The 18,106-nt window shown below is 36.1% G+C and overlaps 2 protein-coding genes and 1 long non-coding RNA gene across 5 annotated transcripts; 1 reads left to right on the top strand and 2 right to left on the bottom strand.

The window, feature by feature from the left end:
• The first annotated feature begins 163 nt into the window (after positions 1–163).
• On the top strand, positions 164–8,128 carry LOC140954482 (uncharacterized). Its single transcript, XR_012167754.1, has 4 exons — positions 164–426; positions 1,350–1,431; positions 7,293–7,374; positions 7,963–8,128. It is a non-coding gene; the product is annotated as an uncharacterized lncRNA (long non-coding RNA).
• A 1,965-nt stretch (positions 8,129–10,093) lies between these two features.
• LOC118041646 (rop guanine nucleotide exchange factor 3) lies at positions 10,094–13,229 on the bottom strand. 3 transcript variants are annotated; one of them, XM_073404198.1, is made up of 10 exons: positions 12,868–13,229; positions 12,559–12,702; positions 12,102–12,469; positions 11,891–12,007; positions 11,629–11,783; positions 11,472–11,546; positions 11,080–11,373; positions 10,547–10,891; positions 10,300–10,459; positions 10,094–10,207 (listed from the first exon to the last, which is right to left on the bottom strand). In XM_073404198.1, the coding sequence occupies exons 3-9, from the start codon at positions 12,430–12,432 to the stop codon at positions 10,346–10,348; spliced, it is 1,431 nt and encodes a 476-aa protein (XP_073260299.1). In that variant the 5' UTR covers positions 12,433–12,469; positions 12,559–12,702; positions 12,868–13,229; the 3' UTR covers positions 10,094–10,207; positions 10,300–10,345. The 3 variants fall into 3 exon arrangements, with proteins under 3 accessions (XP_073260299.1, XP_073260298.1, XP_034904993.1); XM_073404197.1 differs by having other exon boundaries at positions 10,094–10,459; XM_035049102.2 differs by lacking the exon at positions 12,559–12,702 and having other exon boundaries at positions 10,094–10,459.
• Positions 13,230–16,144: 2,915 nt separating this feature from the next.
• LOC118041902 (elicitor-responsive protein 3) lies at positions 16,145–17,557 on the bottom strand. The gene is made up of 5 exons (XM_035049411.1): positions 17,491–17,557; positions 17,271–17,336; positions 17,038–17,176; positions 16,396–16,531; positions 16,145–16,300 (listed from the first exon to the last, which is right to left on the bottom strand). Exons 1-5 carry the CDS (start codon positions 17,555–17,557, stop codon positions 16,145–16,147), a joined length of 564 nt encoding a protein of 187 aa, XP_034905302.1.
• Positions 17,558–18,106: the final 549 nt, after the last annotated feature.

The raw sequence follows: 18,106 nt of genomic DNA, 5'->3' as shown, positions 1-18,106 counted from the left end.
TTATCAAAATCAAATTGAATTAACTTTAATGAATTAAATTAACTCGAATTAACTGTTAATTTTTTTTTTATTAAATAACCAACTTGTGTGAACCGAACTAAAATCACGTTCCTCCCATACCTTGATGGCAAGTGAAATAACACATCATAATCTTGGTCCTATTGTAATGTTTTGAAATTTATAAGATAGGATATTACAACAAAGCCCTTGGAGGCTTAAAGAGAGGGTATAAATGATTGAAGGGTAGTGTGGTAATTGACCAATAGTTGATAAATATAAATAGGAAGTAAAAAAAAAAAAAAAAAAAGGGAAAGTGATCTGAAATTAGAGAGCAGAACCGTGAGAGAGAAGAGAGAAAGAAGAAGAAGAGAAAAGAAGGGAAAATAAGGGAAAAAGGAAGAGATTTGGAGGAAATAAGTGGAAAAGGTAAGATTTAGGTTGTTTAATATGTATAATATGTTAATTAAGCTTTAATTTCAGTTTTGATGAATGTTAGGGTTTTGAGAATTTGTGTTTTGGTTTAAATTGATGAATTAAATTGAAGGTTAAGGGTTGATTGTTGTGTTTAATTGATGATTTAGTTGATTATGAAAGATTATGATGATTTTGAGTTATAGAATTGTGTAAATGGTGAAATTTGAGTTAGAAATCAGGGGAGAACAGTGGGGTTTCTGTTAAAATCTGGACTGGAGGTTGAAGATGACGAAAATTCAATTTGGTCCCTCAATTTCCGAAAATTACAGTTTAGTCCCCGAACTTTGGAAAATTACAAATTGGTCCCTGGAGCATATTCCGAGATTCTGAACAGAATAACATATGAATTATGGACAGAATTACTGTATAGATAAGATAATTTCAAACTTTCAATTTAGTCCTCCAATTTGACAAAAAGTACAATTTGACCCTAAAAATTTAGTAAAATTTCAGAATGATCCCTGAAGCATAATGATACATCCTGGGCAGAATTGAGGATTGATTGAGGTCAGAATTTCAGTATATTCATGGATTTATGACAAATTTCAGTTTGGTCCTCCATTTGATAAAAGTTTACAATTTGGCCCTAAACTATGGAAAAATTCCAGATTAGTCCCTAGCTGTAATATTAGCTTTTGCAGATTAGTTTTGATGAATAATTAAGGGTTATTTAGTGAATTATTACCAATTTTATTAGTTGTTTTTTATTATGGATTAGATTTCGGGAAAAACCGTTAGATTTTGGGTTTTTGAGAAAAGTGACTAGTTAGTTTAAAAAAACATATAGGGTTACGGAATACACCCTTAGTTAAGTGTATTAAAATAGGTTAAATGTTCTTTCGAGTCGTTCTTGAATATGTCTCCTTTGTATTCAGATAATCCTGATATTCTACCGACGGGACGTCAGTAGGATTTTCTTCAGTGTCTGCTTTTGGCTTCTGTTTGCTTTTGAGTCAGGTGAGTGGATAATTTTCCATATGCATGAGAAAATACTATAAATATTTGATTTGTTAATATGAATTGGATCATGCTTCTTGATAATATATATTGATTATTATCCTTGTTATGATAAAGCATGATCAATTATTGAATCTGAATTCTTGATATGAACCAGTATGTATTTTGAAGTGAATTCTGAATTGATGCTCCTCATTTGATTGATGTCATGAGTTGAGCTTTGAGATATGAATATGTTTGTTTGATTATGATTATGAACCTATGGTATGTCAGTCAGAATACCCATGCTAACAGGGTAGTGTTAGTCTTTGTGCACATCGTATCTGAACCCTAGTTGGTCGGGGGAGACACCAACCTGTGTGGACTGATCATCCAACAGTACGGAGCCTCATGCTCATTGCATTTTGATTTTCTGACGAGTTCTACCATATGATATTCTTGTTATGGCCTATTTGATAAACCTTCGTATAAGAACTAAAGCCATACTTGTATATATATTTCTCATTGCTATATTACCTCGTGTGTGTATATTGAACGTTATCTACTCACTGAGTTGTTGAACTCACCCTCTCATTATTATTCTTTTCAGGCTTATAGCTTGATAGCGGGTTACTTTTGTTGAACCTTCCGAACCTGCTTTTGGTTGTAATTTGTATCTTTCTTTTTATGTCAAGTTAGTGCTCCAAAACTATGAAATTATATGAACTCTTGTATTAAGACAATCGAATTATATTATGAAGTTAGTTTGTTGTTTATGCTGCGTTGAACAACTCTGATTGAGTTTTGAAGGATAAGATTGTATGTAAGTTTGGGTTCGCATAGGTTTGGAACCTTGGAGGGGAACCTTGCCTATGTGCCGGTCATGGATCCGGGATTCGGGTCGTGACAAACTTGGTATCAGAGCTTTAGGTTAAAGAAACAATAATATAATTAATTTCATAATAAGTGGAGCATTAGGATCCGTATTGTCTTGTTTGTTGTTTTTGAAATTTTAAATTCTCATCAAGTATGTCTTCTTCCTTGTGATAGATATGCTTTCCTATAATTCTGAGATAATCATCATGCTATTGTTCTAGCATGACTTAAGTGTTCTCACTTTTATTTGTGGAAATACCGAGGAATAGATGAATAACTGATACTATTAGAGTAAATGATAATTAAGATGATGTCCATATTGTGAAGTTTAGAAATGCAAGGTATAGGAGGTAGGGCAGTACATCCGCACCTCAACATATTCTTCCTGTTTGCTCTTTTGAAGCAAAAGTTTTGTTTGATACGGGTGCAACTCATTCGTTTGTGTCCCCATATTTTTCCATGAGGTTAGATAAACAACCAACCTTGTTAAAATCCCCCATTTCAGTCTCCACTCCTTTAGATGAGTTAATATTAGTAAAGTATGTGTATCTGGATTGTGAAATAGAGATTGGAGATAAGATCTTTATGGGAGACTTAAATGTCTTAGATATGGTTGATTTTGATGTGATTTTAGGAATGGATTGGTTGGCGAAGCATAGGGCTTCAGTAAATTGTTGGGGTAAGAAAATAATGTTTGATCTAGATCAAGAAGTTGGGTTGGTATTTCAAGGAGATAAGATTGGGTCTCCATCAATTATGTTGTCGGCTATCTCGAGGAAAATGGCCCGAAAAGGGGTACAGTGCTACCTAGCATATATAGTGGATGTAGAGAAAGAAGTTCCCCAGTTAGAGGAAGTCCCTATAGTAAGAGAGTTTATCGATGTCTTTCCTGATGACTTACCTGGATTGCCTCCGTATAGGGAGATTGAGTTCTGTATTGATTTGGTTCCGGGCACTGAACCAATATCAATGGCACCATATAGAATGGCTCCAGCAGAATTGAGGGAGTTAAAGGAGCAGCTGCAGGATTTATTGGATAAAAAGTTCATTCGACCAAGTGTGTCCCCTTGGGGAGCTCCGGTGTTGTTTGTGAAGAAGAAAGATGGGTCATTGAGGTTGTGTATAGATTATAGGCAATTGAATCGGGTGACAGTTCGAAATAGATACCCACTCCCTCGTATAGATGATTTGTTTGATCAGTTACAGGGAGCTCAATTCTTTTCTAAGATCGATCTTCGATCTGGGTATCATCAGTTGAGGATTAGGGAGGAGGACATTTCAAAGACAGCTTTTAGAACTCGGTATGGTCATTATGAGTTTTTAGTGATGTCTTTTGGGTTGACGAATGCACCAGCAGCTTTTATGGACTTGATGAATAGAGTGTTTGGCCAATTTATTGATCGATTTGTGATAGTTTTTATTGATGATATTTTGGTGTATTCGAGGTCTAGAGAGGATCATGAGCAGCATTTGAGAATGGTGCTTCAAACTCTGCGAGATCATCAGTTGTATGGCAAGTTCTCAAAGAGTGAGTTTTGGTTGGAGAGTGTAGCATTTCTTGGGCATGTAGTGTCAAGGAATGGGATTGAGGTTGATCCTCAAAAGGTTGAAGCAGTTAAGCAGTGGCTTAGGCCTACTTCGGCGACAGAGATTAGAAGTTTCTTAGGTTTGGCCGGCTACTATCGGAGGTTTGTGGAGAACTTTTCTCGAATTTCTGCACCATTGACTAAGTTAACGCAGAAAAATGTTAAGTTTCAGTGGTCTGAAGCTTGTGAGAAAAGTTTCTTAGAGTTGAAGGAGAGATTGACTACAGCGCCTATTCTAGCAGTACCATCAGGTTCTGGTGGTTACACAGTGTATTGTGATGCTTCGAGAGTGGGGTTAGGATGTGTTCTAATGCAGCATGGCAAGGTTATTGCCTATGCTTCACGGCAACTGAAGAAGCATGAACAGAACTATCCTACACATGATTTAGAGATGGCGGCTGTAATTTTTGCTTTGAAGATTTGGAGGCACTACTTGTATGGTGAAACTTGTGAGATCTTTACAGATCACAAGAGCTTGAAATACATCTTTCAGCAGAGGGATCTAAACCTGAGGCAGAGAAGATGGATGGAACTGCTAAAGGATTATGATTGTACCATACAATACCACCCGGGTAGGGCAAATGTAGTTGCCGATGCTTTGAGTAGAAAATCATCAGGAAGCTTAGCTCATATTCAGGAGGTACGAAGACCTCTGATTAGGGAGCTGCATGAGTTAGTGGATGAAAGAGTCAGATTTGATCTTAGTGAAGCTGGAGCAATGATTGCTCATTTTCAGGTTAAGTCAGATTTGTTTGATAAGATAAAAGCAGCTCAGAAGAAAGATGATTCCCTACTCAGGATTCGAAATGAGGTTGAGCAGGGTAAAGCTGCAGGTTTTGTGATTGGTGATGATGATGTGCTGAGATATAGGGATAGGCTTTGTGTACCTGATGTTGATGATCTGAGGAGAGAATTGATGATAGAGGCACATCAGACAGTTTACACAATGCATCCAGGTTCCACCAAGATGTATAAAGATCTTAAGGTGTGTTATTGGTGGAATAGGATGAAGGCTGATGTAGCAGATTTTGTCTCTAGGTGTTTGACCTGTCAGAGGGTAAAGGGTGAACACCAGAAACCTCCTGGATTGTTGCAACCATTGTTGATTCCAGAATGGAAGTGGGAGAGGATCACAATGGACTTTGTGACAGGATTGCCGAGGAGTCAGGAGGGTTATGATTCGATATGGGTGATTGTTGACAGGTTGACAAAATCAGCCCATTTTCTGCCAGTTAAGATTACTTATGGATATGCAAAGTTGGCGGAATTGTTTATTAGTGAGATTGTACGGTTGCATGGAGTGCCAATCTCGATAGTGTCTGATAGAGGTCCACAGTTTACATCGCGGTTTTGGGTGAAATTTCAAGAAGCTATGGGTACTAAAGTGCAGTTGAGTACAGCTTTCCACCCTCAGACAGACGGTCAGTCTGAGAGGACTATTCAGACCTTGGAGGATATGTTAAGGGCTTGTGTTATGGATTTTGGAGTTAGTTGGAGTAAGTTCCTACCATTAGTGGAATTTGCTTACAACAACAGTTATCAGGCTAGCATAGAGATGGCACCTTATGAAGCTTTGTATGGCCGAAAGTGTAGATCACCGGTTTGTTGGTTTGAGGTTGGTGAGAAGAGGCTAATAGGACCGGAGTTGATTCAGATTACCTCAGAGAAGATAGAGGTAATTAGAAAGAAGCTTCAAACAGCTCAGAGTAGACATAAAAGTTACGCAGATAAAAGAAGGCGTGACTTAGAGTTTTCAGTGGGTGATTGTGTGTTCTTAAAAGTATCACCTACAAAAGGAGTATTCAGGTTTGGGAAGAAAGGCAAGTTGAGTCCTCGATTCATTGGACCGTATGAGATTCTGGAGAGAGTTGGAGCAGTTGCTTATAAGTTAGCATTACCACCAAACTTGTCTGCTATTCATCCAGTATTTCATGTTTCCATGTTAAGGAAATATATGTCAGATCCATCACATGTATTAGAGGTTCATCCCATTGACTTGAGGGATGATATGGTTTATGAGGTGCAACCGGAAGCTATAGTCGACCGACAAGTGAGGAAGCTTAGGTCGAAGGACATAGCTTCAGTGAAAGTGAAATGGAAAGGCCATTCACGTGAGGAAGCGACATGGGAGCTCGAGGATAAGATGCGTGAGGAGTATCCTCATCTTTTCGATAATCTCGGTAAGTATTCAATCTTTTCTATTAAGTTTCGAGGACGAAACTTTTATAAGGTGGGGAGATTGTAATGTTTTGAAATTTATAAGATAGGATATTACAACAAAGCCCTTGGAGGCTTAAAGAGAGGGTATAAATGATTGAAGGGTAGTGTGGTAATTGACCAATAGTTGATAAATATAAATAGGAAGTAAAAAAAAAAAAAAAAAGGGAAAGTGATCTGAAATTAGAGAGCAGAACCGTGAGAGAGAAGAGAGAAAGAAGAAGAAGAGAAAAGAAGGGAAAATAAGGGAAAAAGGAAGAGATTTGGAGGAAATAAGTGGAAAAGGTAAGATTTAGGTTGTTTAATATGTATAATATGTTAATTAAGCTTTAATTTCAGTTTTGATGAATGTTAGGGTTTTGAGAATTTGTGTTTTGGTTTAAATTGATGAATTAAATTGAAGGTTAAGGGTTGATTGTTGTGTTTAATTGATGATTTAGTTGATTATGAAAGATTATGATGATTTTGAGTTATAGAATTGTGTAAATGGTGAAATTTGAGTTAGAAATCAGGGGAGAACAGTGGGGTTTCTGTTAAAATCTGGACTGGAGGTTGAAGATGATGAAAATTCAATTTGGTCCCTCAATTTCCGAAAATTACAGTTTAGTCCCCGAACTTTGGAAAATTACAAATTGGTCCCTGGAGCATATTCCGAGATTCTGAACAGAATAACATATGAATTATGGACAGAATTACTGTATAGATAAGATAATTTCAAACTTTCAATTTAGTCCTCCAATTTGACAAAAAGTACAATTTGACCCTAAAAATTTAGTAAAATTTCAGAATGATCCCTGAAGCATAATGATACATCCTGGGCAGAATTGAGGATTGATTGAGGTCAGAATTTCAGTATATTCATGGATTTATGACAAATTTCAGTTTGGTCCTCCATTTGATAAAAGTTACAATTTGGCCCTAAACTATGGAAAAATTCCAGATTAGTCCCTAGCTGTAATATTAGCTTTTGCAGATTAGTTTGATGAATAATTAAGGGTTATTTAGTGAATTATTACCAATTTTATTAGTTGTTTTTATTATGGATTAGATTTCGGGAAAACCGTTAGATTTTGGGTTTTTGAGAAAAGTGACTAGTTAGTTTAAAAAAACATATAGGGTTACGGAATACACCCTTAGTTAAGTGTATTAAATAGGTTAAATGTTCTTTCGAGTCGTTCTTGAATATGTCTCCTTTGTATTCAGATAATCCTGATATTCTACCGACGGGACGTCAGTAGGATTTTCTTCAGTGTCTGCTTTTGGCTTCTGTTTGCTTTTGAGTCAGGTGAGTGGATAATTTTCCATATGCATGAGAAATACTATAAATATTTGATTTGTTAATATGAATTGGATCATGCTTCTTGATAATATATATTGATTATTATCCTTGTTATGATAAAGCATGATCAATTATTGAATCTGAATTCTTGATATGAACCAGTATGTATTTTGAAGTGAATTCTGAATTGATGCTCCTCATTTGATTGATGTCATGAGTTGAGCTTTGAGATATGAATATGTTTGTTTGATTATGATTATGAACCTATGGTATGTCAGTCAGAATACCCATGCTAACAGGGTAGTGTTAGTCTTTGTGCACATCGTATCTGAACCCTAGTTGGTCGGGGGAGACACCAACCTGTGTGGACTGATCATCCAACAGTACGGAGCCTCATGCTCATTGCATTTTGATTTTCTGACGAGTTCTACCATATGATATTCTTGTTATGGCCTATTTGATAAACCTTCGTATAAGAACTAAAGCCATACTTGTATATATATTTCTCATTGCTATATTACCTCGTGTGTGTATATTGAACGTTATCTACTCACTGAGTTGTTGAACTCACCCTCTCATTATTATTCTTTTCAGGCTTATAGCTTGATAGCGGGTTACTTTTGTTGAACCTTCCGAACCTGCTTTTGGTTGTAATTTGTATCTTTCTTTTTATGTCAAGTTAGTGCTCCAAAACTATGAAATTATATGAACTCTTGTATTAAGACAATCGAATTATATTATGAAGTTAGTTTGTTGTTTATGCTGCGTTGAACAACTCTGATTGAGTTTTGAAGGATAAGATTGTATGTAAGTTTGGGTTCGCATAGGTTTGGAACCTTGGAGGGGAACCTTGCCTATGTGCCGGTCATGGATCCGGGATTCGGGTCGTGACACCTATACTAGCGCATCCATGCGCCACTACTATCCCATTATTCTAGCTATTGATTTAGCCTCTTTTGATTCATCCACTTTCAAGGTTAATTTCCAACCCTAATAAAAAGTTTAACATATTATTGAGTTTTATGACAAAAATATGTGTTATTTTGAATGATTTTGCGTATTTATCTTTTTGTGTGCGCCATTAATTTGTGCGTTAATGTTTGAATTATTTGTGTTTAATTTTTTAATGTGTTTTAGTAGGAGTGTTTTCGTATAAAAGAAAAAAAATATAAAAAATAATTATATCTATTGTGACTTTGTTTTTTTAAAAATTGTTTAGTTAAACATCAACATAAGTCGGTGAGTTGGTCAATACCCTTTTAATTCACTTTTTCATCATGCAATAAATTGGTAAGATCATTTTTAAAGTGACAACATATAATTTTAAAATATATAAAAAAAACCATTATGTTTTTCTTATTATCTTTATATTTTTTTAATATAATTTTTTGAGTATTATGATATTATCCATTGTTGTTGTGAGTGGACCCGAGCTGGGTCAACTTGACTTCGCATAGACCTTGAGACTTGAGTATTCCTCTCAAGGTTTATTTTGAACACAATCAAAAGAGTGGGGTCAAATTTATATTTTCACCATTCATACAGGTCTAATACCTGTTTTAAAATTATAAATTGAAAAATATTTTTTTTTAGATATTAACATCAAAACTTTTCATAAATCGAAGAAATTGTTTTTTTTAGAAATTGACGTAGAATTTCTTCATAAATCAATAAAATCTTATTTTTAGGACCAACATCAAAATAATTCTTTCATCAACAAAATCTTTTTTTTAGAAATTAACATCAAGATATTTTATAAATCGGCAAAATCTTCTTTTAGAGATTAATGCCTAATTTGTTTTCTAAATAGACAAAATCGCCATTGTCAATGGATTAACATCAAGAAAGCGACTGCGTTGATAGTCCCTTTCTTTGTTTTCCCGTTTAGCATTGTATAACAATATTTTTAAAAAAATTATATATTTTTAGTTTTAATATAACCTTTTTTTATATATTTTTAAATTGTTCTGAAGCATCGATATTTTTAAATTAGTTTATCAACTTCAAAGTTTTGGGCTCATCAATTTCTTTAAACCTTAAGCTGGTTCTTGATCTTCAATACCAAATTCCCTGAGTGCTCTGCTCTGCATGTGTTAAGAAAAAAAATTCAAGAATCCACCAGAATTCTATGTTTCTTTCTTGATAATTTTGTTTTTCTTTTAAATATATCTTTCTTGATGAAGTTTTGTGTGGAATGTGAAGGATTATTCGGGTACAATGGATAATGAGAAGGGAGAGAGTAGTGGTGGTGATAATGCTGGAGCTAATGATGGCACAAGGAAGAAACTGTCTCAAGAAGGAGCTGAAGCACTAAAGGAGTGCCTGGAGGAAAACAAAGGGGACCATAACAAATGCAAATCCAAGATTGATGCTTTGGAATCTTCTTCTGCTCCAAGAAAACGACCCTTGCTACCTTTAATACTCAAGAGTGATTCATTGACTGATGTTCAAAACAGGGTAGTAGTGGTAACCCACTAAAAATCATCAGAATGGCTTTTTTTGGAATCTTTTGTTGATATCACTTATGAAAAGTATGACAGCTGCCTGAATTGCTGACTAGCGACCGCTATTGTATAGATGATGAGGCAACAATTTGGGTTTGATTGCTCCTGCTTTGCTTATCCTCTGTTGTTCTACTTTATCAATTGATGTTTGAAAAAGTTCTTTTCTTTCGAGTTCAAATTTATGTGGGGAAAGAACTGTGGATTGAAACTGAATCGCGCGATAACAAAAATTCTTGTGGAAATTCTTAAGTGGATGCAGAATGTACAAATCTTGCTCAAAAGATCTCTTCACCTATGCAGAAGATATTTCCTATGTAAGAACTACTACCTTCAACCTGTTACACAAAAAAGTAAATGAAATTTCCTAGATTCCTCACAAGGCTTATGCATTACAGAAAGAGTAGGACAGTGATCCGAGAGAGAGCACCTTGATTAAGATATGATATCTATCACTGATGTTTGAACTCTGGTTCCTATTGTTCTTGGTTCCTATCTACGAAAAGAACATCTTCGATCCAAGCAACAATGTTGAATGCTAAGCCTTCTAAAACTCTTGAGTAGCTCTCTAGGATTGCTTGTCCCACATCCTGCAACATTTATCTTTCCATTTACCCCTGTTGAAAAAATAAATAAATTTGATATTTTGCAGTGAGATTAATGATCGCACAACTTGCCTGATTGTACTGGATTTTGCTAGTGTCCAAGGATGTCTGTGAAAGTTCGGGGTATCTCTGCTTCAGGCAAAATAGCAAGGTCTCGGCCCTTTCTGCTAGAATATGATTTTTATCTGTTCGATCAATGTCAGACATGAGATCTTTCACCATGTTCCAAGAGGATTTTGAATGGCTTAGGCATGCTTTGCGTCTCCATGTGTACATTGAAGCTTCAACTCGGTCTGCAAGCTCAAGTGCTTCATGTTCTGAAGCTAGGTTGAGACAGTCAAGAAGATGTCCTGGGGAGAATTTGTCCGCTGTATACAGGTAGCGGTAAATTGTGTCCCCCAGGCTCGCTCTTCCGCTCTGAAAGAAAAAACATTTTGATATAACATACTGTCAATATCAAGAAACTCGATAGGACATGTCTTTGCAATTCTATAAAATTTCATGGTGCTTTTAGAAAATGGAACCTAGTTATCATTACTCCCAGGCTTTAGAAATTCAGAATCACTACATTTTTGTAAAGTAATTTGAACAGCAAGGAGGCTAACCTTGGGAAGAGATGCTATATATGTCTCTGGAATTTCCATCTCAGCAAGAATGCTACTGTTAATTGCCATGGAAGCTTTGTGAATTTGATATGCACAGTCACGTTTGTGTCGCAAGTGCTTCCTCGACTTCTCAGAGAGGCCACCAGAGGGAACACATGGGACTGGCACCCACCATTTCTCTTCTTTACGTTGGACAATAACTCTCCGAAACGAGCCTGAAAGAGTTGATTTTGATGACATGCTTCCTTGTTCTGCATACCAAAACTCTCTATCTTGGAAACTATCCAGTACTTCCTGTCAAATAAAACCCAAGTTATAACGAACTTTGTATATACGACACTGTAATGAAAACAGAGATGTTCTAATTTCTTGCAAATGAATGCTTTCCTTACCATGAGCATAGCGTCAAGCTTTCTTAATGCCGGAAGGTTGATATGAATATCTAATCTTGGTCTACTTTCCATCACCTGAAAGACCAATCAATCATGTTAGAAATAGGAGAATTCAAAAGCCTCTTTGAAATTTGGTTGATAGCTAACAAAACTTCACCTCAAGAGCTGTTCCGTCTTGTAAATTCTGAGACTTGGGGATAAATTCTACTATGTAATCACATACGGAAAGAAGGCAATCCATTTCTCTCTTCCACATCGATTTCTTCTCAGGTTTCAATGGCTCTAATCTCAAATTTTGCCCAAACACAGTTGCTGAAGAAAGTATCAAAGATAAGCAATGACAGAGAACTGGATAACAGGAAGAAAGAACATTATTTTCTTTTTAATAAATCAAGTTGATGTGTATGTATTATGCATACCGTAGAGATTTGTTATGGCGTTTGATATAGTAACAGCTGTGCAGACACCTTTGCCACTTCCTGACATGTCTTCACCAAGCAAAAGCTTCGAAAATCTTTCTTTCATCATCTCAAGTTCTGCCAAAATTATGCAAAAATTGTGTTACCATCTCACTCATCACATGAACAATTTTTTCAGCAAGAAGGCACAAATTATCTTATGTAACCCCACCCAAGTCAACAGATTCTTGATCATCCAACTTGTCATCCGCAACTTGCTTCTGTTGCTTCATTTCTAGTCTTCTAAGCATAGCCTGATGTTGTGCTCCAGATTTGGTTACTGGCCAATGAGAAGGAGAAGGCTCACTTGAATAGCTGTTATCATCTATGGGATCAGAAAAGGCTGAGGTCTCTGAATAAGTCCTGCCGAACATGAATGAATCACCACTCATTGTTGAGTACCCTGGAGTTTCCACGGCTGGTTGATCATTTTGATCCAAGGAAGAAGGTGAAGGTTGATAACCGGGATCCGAAACTTCGTCAAAACTGGACGAATTATCCATTTAAAGATCAAGACTTGTGGCCTACTTGATCAGAAATCTGCAAGATAATCATGAAAGTGTAAGAAATTTGGTTAGTGGGCTCTAGATCTTAGGACTTCTTTTGATCATTAACAAAACAAAACTCACCGGTGGGGTATCTAGGAATGCTCAGCTCAAATCCCATACTTTCACCCGGGATTTGGCTTAAAATGCAGAATTTATGTATGAGAGAAGAAGGAAAAAGGATCACAAAGAAAAAAAGAAAAGAAAAGGAACTGTTCTCCTTTCGTGCTACAAAAAGCAAAAGGGCTTAGTCACAAGTCGTTATTGTTATCAGAAAATGTAATAATGCACTGAATTTTCAGCAAGACTTGTAACTTCTCTCTTTTTTTTTTTCTTAGAATTGAACCAACAGAAATTTGAAAATTCGAAGACATTCTTTTCCTTTAAACTTACCTTTAATAGGGCAGATTTGAATTTTGTAACAGTTGTCGACACTCGCTAGCTAGTAAGCTGGATATTGTTGATGACCGTTTGAAACAGTTCCCTCCTTCCTACGATTCTCTTCTCTTGATTCCCCGTAGCCTTTTCTTTCCAAAAGAAACACTATCTTTAGACAAGCACTCATGACCCTATAATCATGCATAAAAGATGAAAAAAACAAAAATATCTGCCGTTTGATTGTTGTGTTTGTTGATATGAGATCAAGAAAGACGGGGAGTTGCAGAAATGACTCTGTTTTTCTCAAAGAAAGAATCAATAATGGATAGAAAAAGCAGAGGCTGTTGGTCTTGTTGTTGAAGGGATATGATAGAACATGCAAAGTACATCTTAGTTGGACATGAATATTTATGGGTTGGTGCCTCTGTGGTGTGTAATAATTGGGCTGCTGAATACAAAATGAATAATAAAATTGTTTGAGAGAATCTCAACGAATCATTTTGGGTTATTTTAATGGGGAGTCTGCCATCTTGAGATGTAGGAAATGCCAGGATGAATTATGATCTGATTCGCATTATAATGCTTGTTATTATGGACATAATTCGTCAATGAAGACCCTTCTTTAGAATGCAATTAAGACCATTTGCTGGGCAATCAAAGCATATATCATTTCCTTTTATAAGAATTCCATTAAACTACATGTCCAGTGATTTAAGTATGCCAACCAAACTCCTCCTAGACAAAAAAACAAAGAAGGTATGCCACCAAATTCGTAGTTCATTGCGAAATTTTAAATTTTTTTTTTTTTTTTTTGTGGGAGAGGGCCTCCACAATATACCATTGGATTATACTATGATGAAGTCACACATAAATGATTTTTTCCTGGTTGAGTTCTCGGCATGAATTGTTCATATAAAAATAAGTTTGTCATTGAATGAGCAACTTTCTAATACTTAAATTAGACGAGGATCAATAATAATTAGATTATTTAGAGCATTTCATGTGATAACGATATGTGTAACTCATTTTAGGAGTAGCAGTGCAATCATTACTCACATGCATGTCATTCTATCTTGCCTCTTTAAAGAATTGAAATGGTATTTATGCATTTGGTGCATATATATAAGAGCTTGTTGTTGTGTAGAAAAAATAGTACAAATATGTATTTACACTGTTGCAACAATATCATTAAATATATGTACTTGATAGAAAAGATGTTAGAGACCTAAAAAAATTGAAGTTACTATGGTGAGTAGATCAATCACTCTCTCCTGTACTAGAATCTCGTCAACTATAGAAAGAGTTGTTGGTGACAGGTGAAGGGAATGAATGAACTTTTTACTTAGTTTTTCCACAAACAACAATACTAATGAAGCCAAAGAAAAACTTTTAACACATAAATAGATTTTTTCTGGCTAAGTTATGCGTCTAAGTCGTTCCTTTAAAAATAAATCCCTTGATGAATAAGGAATTCTCTAATATTTAAGTTAGCATATGTATAAGTTAGTATATGTACGTATAGGAAAGGATAATGTATAGAAAAGAAAAGTGAAAATATCATAATTTGGCATGGATGTCTGGTAGGCGTAGCAAAAAGATAGCTATCGATAATAGAATACACCGTTTATCCTACAATAATTTTATACGTACGAAATAGAAAAATTATGTACGATACACAAGAAATTACCAGTGCCGAGGAAAGAAGTGAGAGAAAAAGACAGAGAGGGGAAAAGAAGAAAGGGGTGGTGGGCGGCCAATTGGCGTAGCAGCCTAAAGGGGCGGCCAGGCCTCGCCACCAATCATTTTGGTAGTTAAAGGGGCTGCCAGCAGGGCTGTCTAGCCTAGAACAACTCAACGTGTTTTTTTTTTTTTTTTTTGAAAATGATTTTTATTTTGTTTAGTTTTGTACCATCATGTTCCGACATTTTTTTCTTAGTTTTGTCAATATAAACTGTTTTTCAAATGGGGAGAGTGAGAGAAAAAAATCATATGATCATGCAAGACAATTCGTTCATTTAATTAAAAAAGAAAAGAAAAGGAGAAGGGAAGGGAAGAAGAAGAAAGGACGTTCATCATTTCGGATGGTAAGGATTATAAATCTGCATGTGAACTAGAAGCTAGAAGCCATGTTTAATATCTCCCCACCACCATTTTTCTTTTGAAAGCCTAAAATATCCAAACCCTAAATTATATTTTTCTTTTGGTTGGTGAACGTTTAAACCTGCAACATGCTTCATCCTCACACTGGAGAATCTCTCTTTATTTCTCCAAGTTGGTAGGACCAGAAAGTAAAGTTGTAAATGAAACTTGACAGCACTTTCATCATCAATTCAATACCCAATTTAAAACCTGGGAATTATTAATTAGTACACGAATAGCTGAACTTTATTTCTTAAAAGAAAAAAAAAACATGGAAGAAGAAGAACATGCAACTCTTGGTTGAATACGTTAGAATAGTTGTTAGCTTGGTCGGGGGTTAGCTTAGAAGACAAGTGGAATGCATTAGCCTTCGTAAATAACTGAAGAACTCTCCCTATCTGTCCAAAAGAAAACTCATGCCCATCTGTAAAGAAACCCATTTCCTCAAAACGTTATTTAGATGAAACACAGAGATCCTCGGATGGGTCTTGACTCCCGAGACAGACGTGCATACCATTTCGCAAATGTGTTGCGTGTTCTTTTAATTTGGCCCGTTGGGATTGCAGAGAAATATAATCACAATATTATCAGGTCAAATATTTATTTATTCAGCAAACGCATGAACTTACTTTTAAGATGCAAAACAAGTAGCCTACCTGTCCATACAAAATTACCAGGAAAAAAATCATCTACGTGGTGGCCCAGTGATAAAAGCTTGGGATCAAGAGGTTTGCTTTCTCTGTGGTCTCAGGTTCAAACCCTAGGCTGCTCATATGATAGCCACTGGAGGCTTACATGGTCATTAACTTCAGGACCTGTGAGATTAGTCGAGGTGCGCGCAAGCTGGTCCGGACACCCACGTTAATCTAAAAAAAAAATTACCAGGAAAAAAAAAAACAAGAAGAAAGGGTTCCTAAGCGAAAAAAACAAGAAGAAGAGAGAACCCTGAAACCTGTCGTTGCTCGCTTATAAATCAATGTATGGCAGCTACAATGAGGAACAGAATCTGATAATTTTCTAAATGAATTTCAAGCAGGGAAACATTTCCCAAATTGATAACCGAAATATGATCCAAATCCCACAGTTTCAATTCATCTTGCTCGTTTCGCAACCAAGTTATTCCCAGGACTACAATTCAGGATTATGATCCATCTTATTCCTCCTCTGTCTTATTTTTAGTACTCCTCTGACTATGATGAATCCACAACTTCCACCATGAGAGTTTCCAGAGATTTATAATGGATCTGCATATCGGTTGTCTTGGTTCATCCACCTGTGCAAGGAATGTCCTCTCTGGGAGCACTTCTGTCTGCAAAAAACGGTGATTTTACGTAATTTCAGTGATCTAATCCACTAATGCCTACAATAGAAACTAAAGGATGTCAAATAACAATGTTTGCTTACGTTGGCAATGAACTTGAGTCCAATCTTTATCTCTCCTTTGTAGGTGTCATCTTCAAGCAACACATTATATGGAGCTGGCATCATTTCTAGAACTCCTCTGTTAATCCCCTCATCTATTATTCCTCCAAGGTAAATTCTAAATCACAGATAACACGTAAATTAAAAACAACATCAAAATAAAATCATAAGAAGACAAACTGGTCAGTGGATTGAGACAAGTCTCTGCAATATCACTACACCCACGAGAAAATATTATTTGATGAAATTCCTCGTTGCCATTACTTTTGGGTTAGAAAACCACCCTGGCATAGTTTCCACGACAAATCTTGTCTATCATTCCTCAGAATGAGAGTTTCATTCACAATTTATGCAGATATTCACTGTCAAGCTTCAAAGGAGGAAAAACATAGATGTGATAGTTGATTTAGCCATTTACGAATGATATTGTTCCATGTGAAATTAGAAGTAAGACCAAATATCTGCATGCGTACATGTTGTTAGGTTCGTCATGTGTCTTCTTTGCGTTACATGATCCCCTAAAGGGCAAGGAGCGTGAATTTTTTAGATAAAACAAAAACAAAAAACCATGCAATATTAAGCTTCTATAAAAAATTAAGGGCAAGAATGGCTTCTAGACGTTACATGGTTTCACCGACAAATCCACCATCAGTGAAGAATTCCTGGTCCATGATTCTGAATTTCAGATGGGTCAACTGTTTCCAATCAGCTAATGGGAAGTCAAACCTGAATTTCTCATTCCACCATGTTTTTTCATCTTTGCCTGAGTCATGAAACTGAGTTACTAAGGTACTTGAACAAACTAGCCGTAGGAGCTCAAGATATCAACCTAGTAAATTGAAAGGCAGGGTGGGAACCTGATGATGCTTTGCTTTTATGCACGTGAGATCCACATTGTATGATGACATGATAGACTGGTGGACCTGTAACCAAGGCGAAACTGGAATGTTAATAGGCTCAAATCAGGTCAAAATGAAAGAAGGCATATGCAAAAAACTTCAACGGGTGCGCATACAGAACCACAAGCAAACATCACACTTTATGTGGTCTATATATAGCTCGGAGAGGGAGAGTTACCGATGAGATTTGTGTGCTTCATGCCTTTAGCATGAACAAGAAGTACTTCAAGGATTCCTCTTTTCATCTGTGTACAGGTACTCCCTCTGTGAGTGTTGGTGTGAGATTGCATCTGTATGTGCTTGTCCAATAGAGAGAAACCGTGTGCTTTCATAAGAAGATGCTCCTGCTGCTGCATTTGTTGCAAGAACTAGTAACAGTGGCAGTTTCAAAGCTCTTTTAATGCAACATATGCATTAAATTAATTAAGTTACGTAGTTCACTAAGAAGGAATTCAATGTAAATAAGTAACCAAAGCTGTTTTAAATGAATCCCAGAATCAATGGGCCTCGAAGCAATGAAATATTGAGTTACAAAGATTTCTATACGATGGCTGTTATGATGAACAGCACCTTGTAGCATGGGAGCAGAGTGAAACTATAGCCTAACACGGTTCAAACTTTACATCTGTGGTCTAACATTGAACTTCCAGAGGTCTTCTTACCCATCATACGGTTTAATTAACTTCAAAGTTCGATTGCTTGCTCTTCAACTTAACCAAATTTATATTTTGTGTAATAGGTAACAAGTAGATTTTTAAGTTTTGTTCTTCGAGAAGACTAGCACCATGAATTAA

Source organism: Populus alba, chromosome 14, assembly GCF_005239225.2.
Source record: "Populus alba chromosome 14, ASM523922v2, whole genome shotgun sequence".
Classification (NCBI taxonomy): Eukaryota; Viridiplantae; Streptophyta; class Magnoliopsida; order Malpighiales; family Salicaceae; genus Populus; species Populus alba.
The sequence above is the reverse complement of the archived record's forward strand: the minus strand, read 5'-3'. Positions and strand labels throughout refer to the sequence as shown.

What these genes read in the sequence shown, in the direction of transcription:
- LOC118041646 (XM_073404197.1), bottom strand. Translation starts at nt 12,432, where the DNA reads ATGGATAATTCGTCCAGTTTTGACGAAGTTTCGGATCCCGGTTATCAA. An exon ending in AGCTTGACGCTATGCTCATG is followed by an intron (nt 11,374 to 11,471) that starts GTAAGGAAAGCA and finishes TTTATTTGACAG; the next exon opens with GAAGTACTGGATAGTTTCCA. An exon ending in ATATAGCATCTCTTCCCAAG is followed by an intron (nt 10,892 to 11,079) that starts GTTAGCCTCCTT and finishes TTTTTCTTTCAG; the next exon opens with AGCGGAAGAGCGAGCCTGGG.
- LOC118041902 (XM_035049411.1), bottom strand. Translation starts at nt 17,557, where the DNA reads ATGAAAAGAGGAATCCTTGAAGTACTTCTTGTTCATGCTAAAGGCATG. An exon ending in GAAGCACACAAATCTCATCG is followed by an intron (nt 17,337 to 17,490) that starts GTAACTCTCCCT and finishes CCTTGGTTACAG; the next exon opens with GTCCACCAGTCTATCATGTC. An exon ending in TAAAAGCAAAGCATCATCAG is followed by an intron (nt 17,177 to 17,270) that starts GTTCCCACCCTG and finishes TTCATGACTCAG; the next exon opens with GCAAAGATGAAAAAACATGG.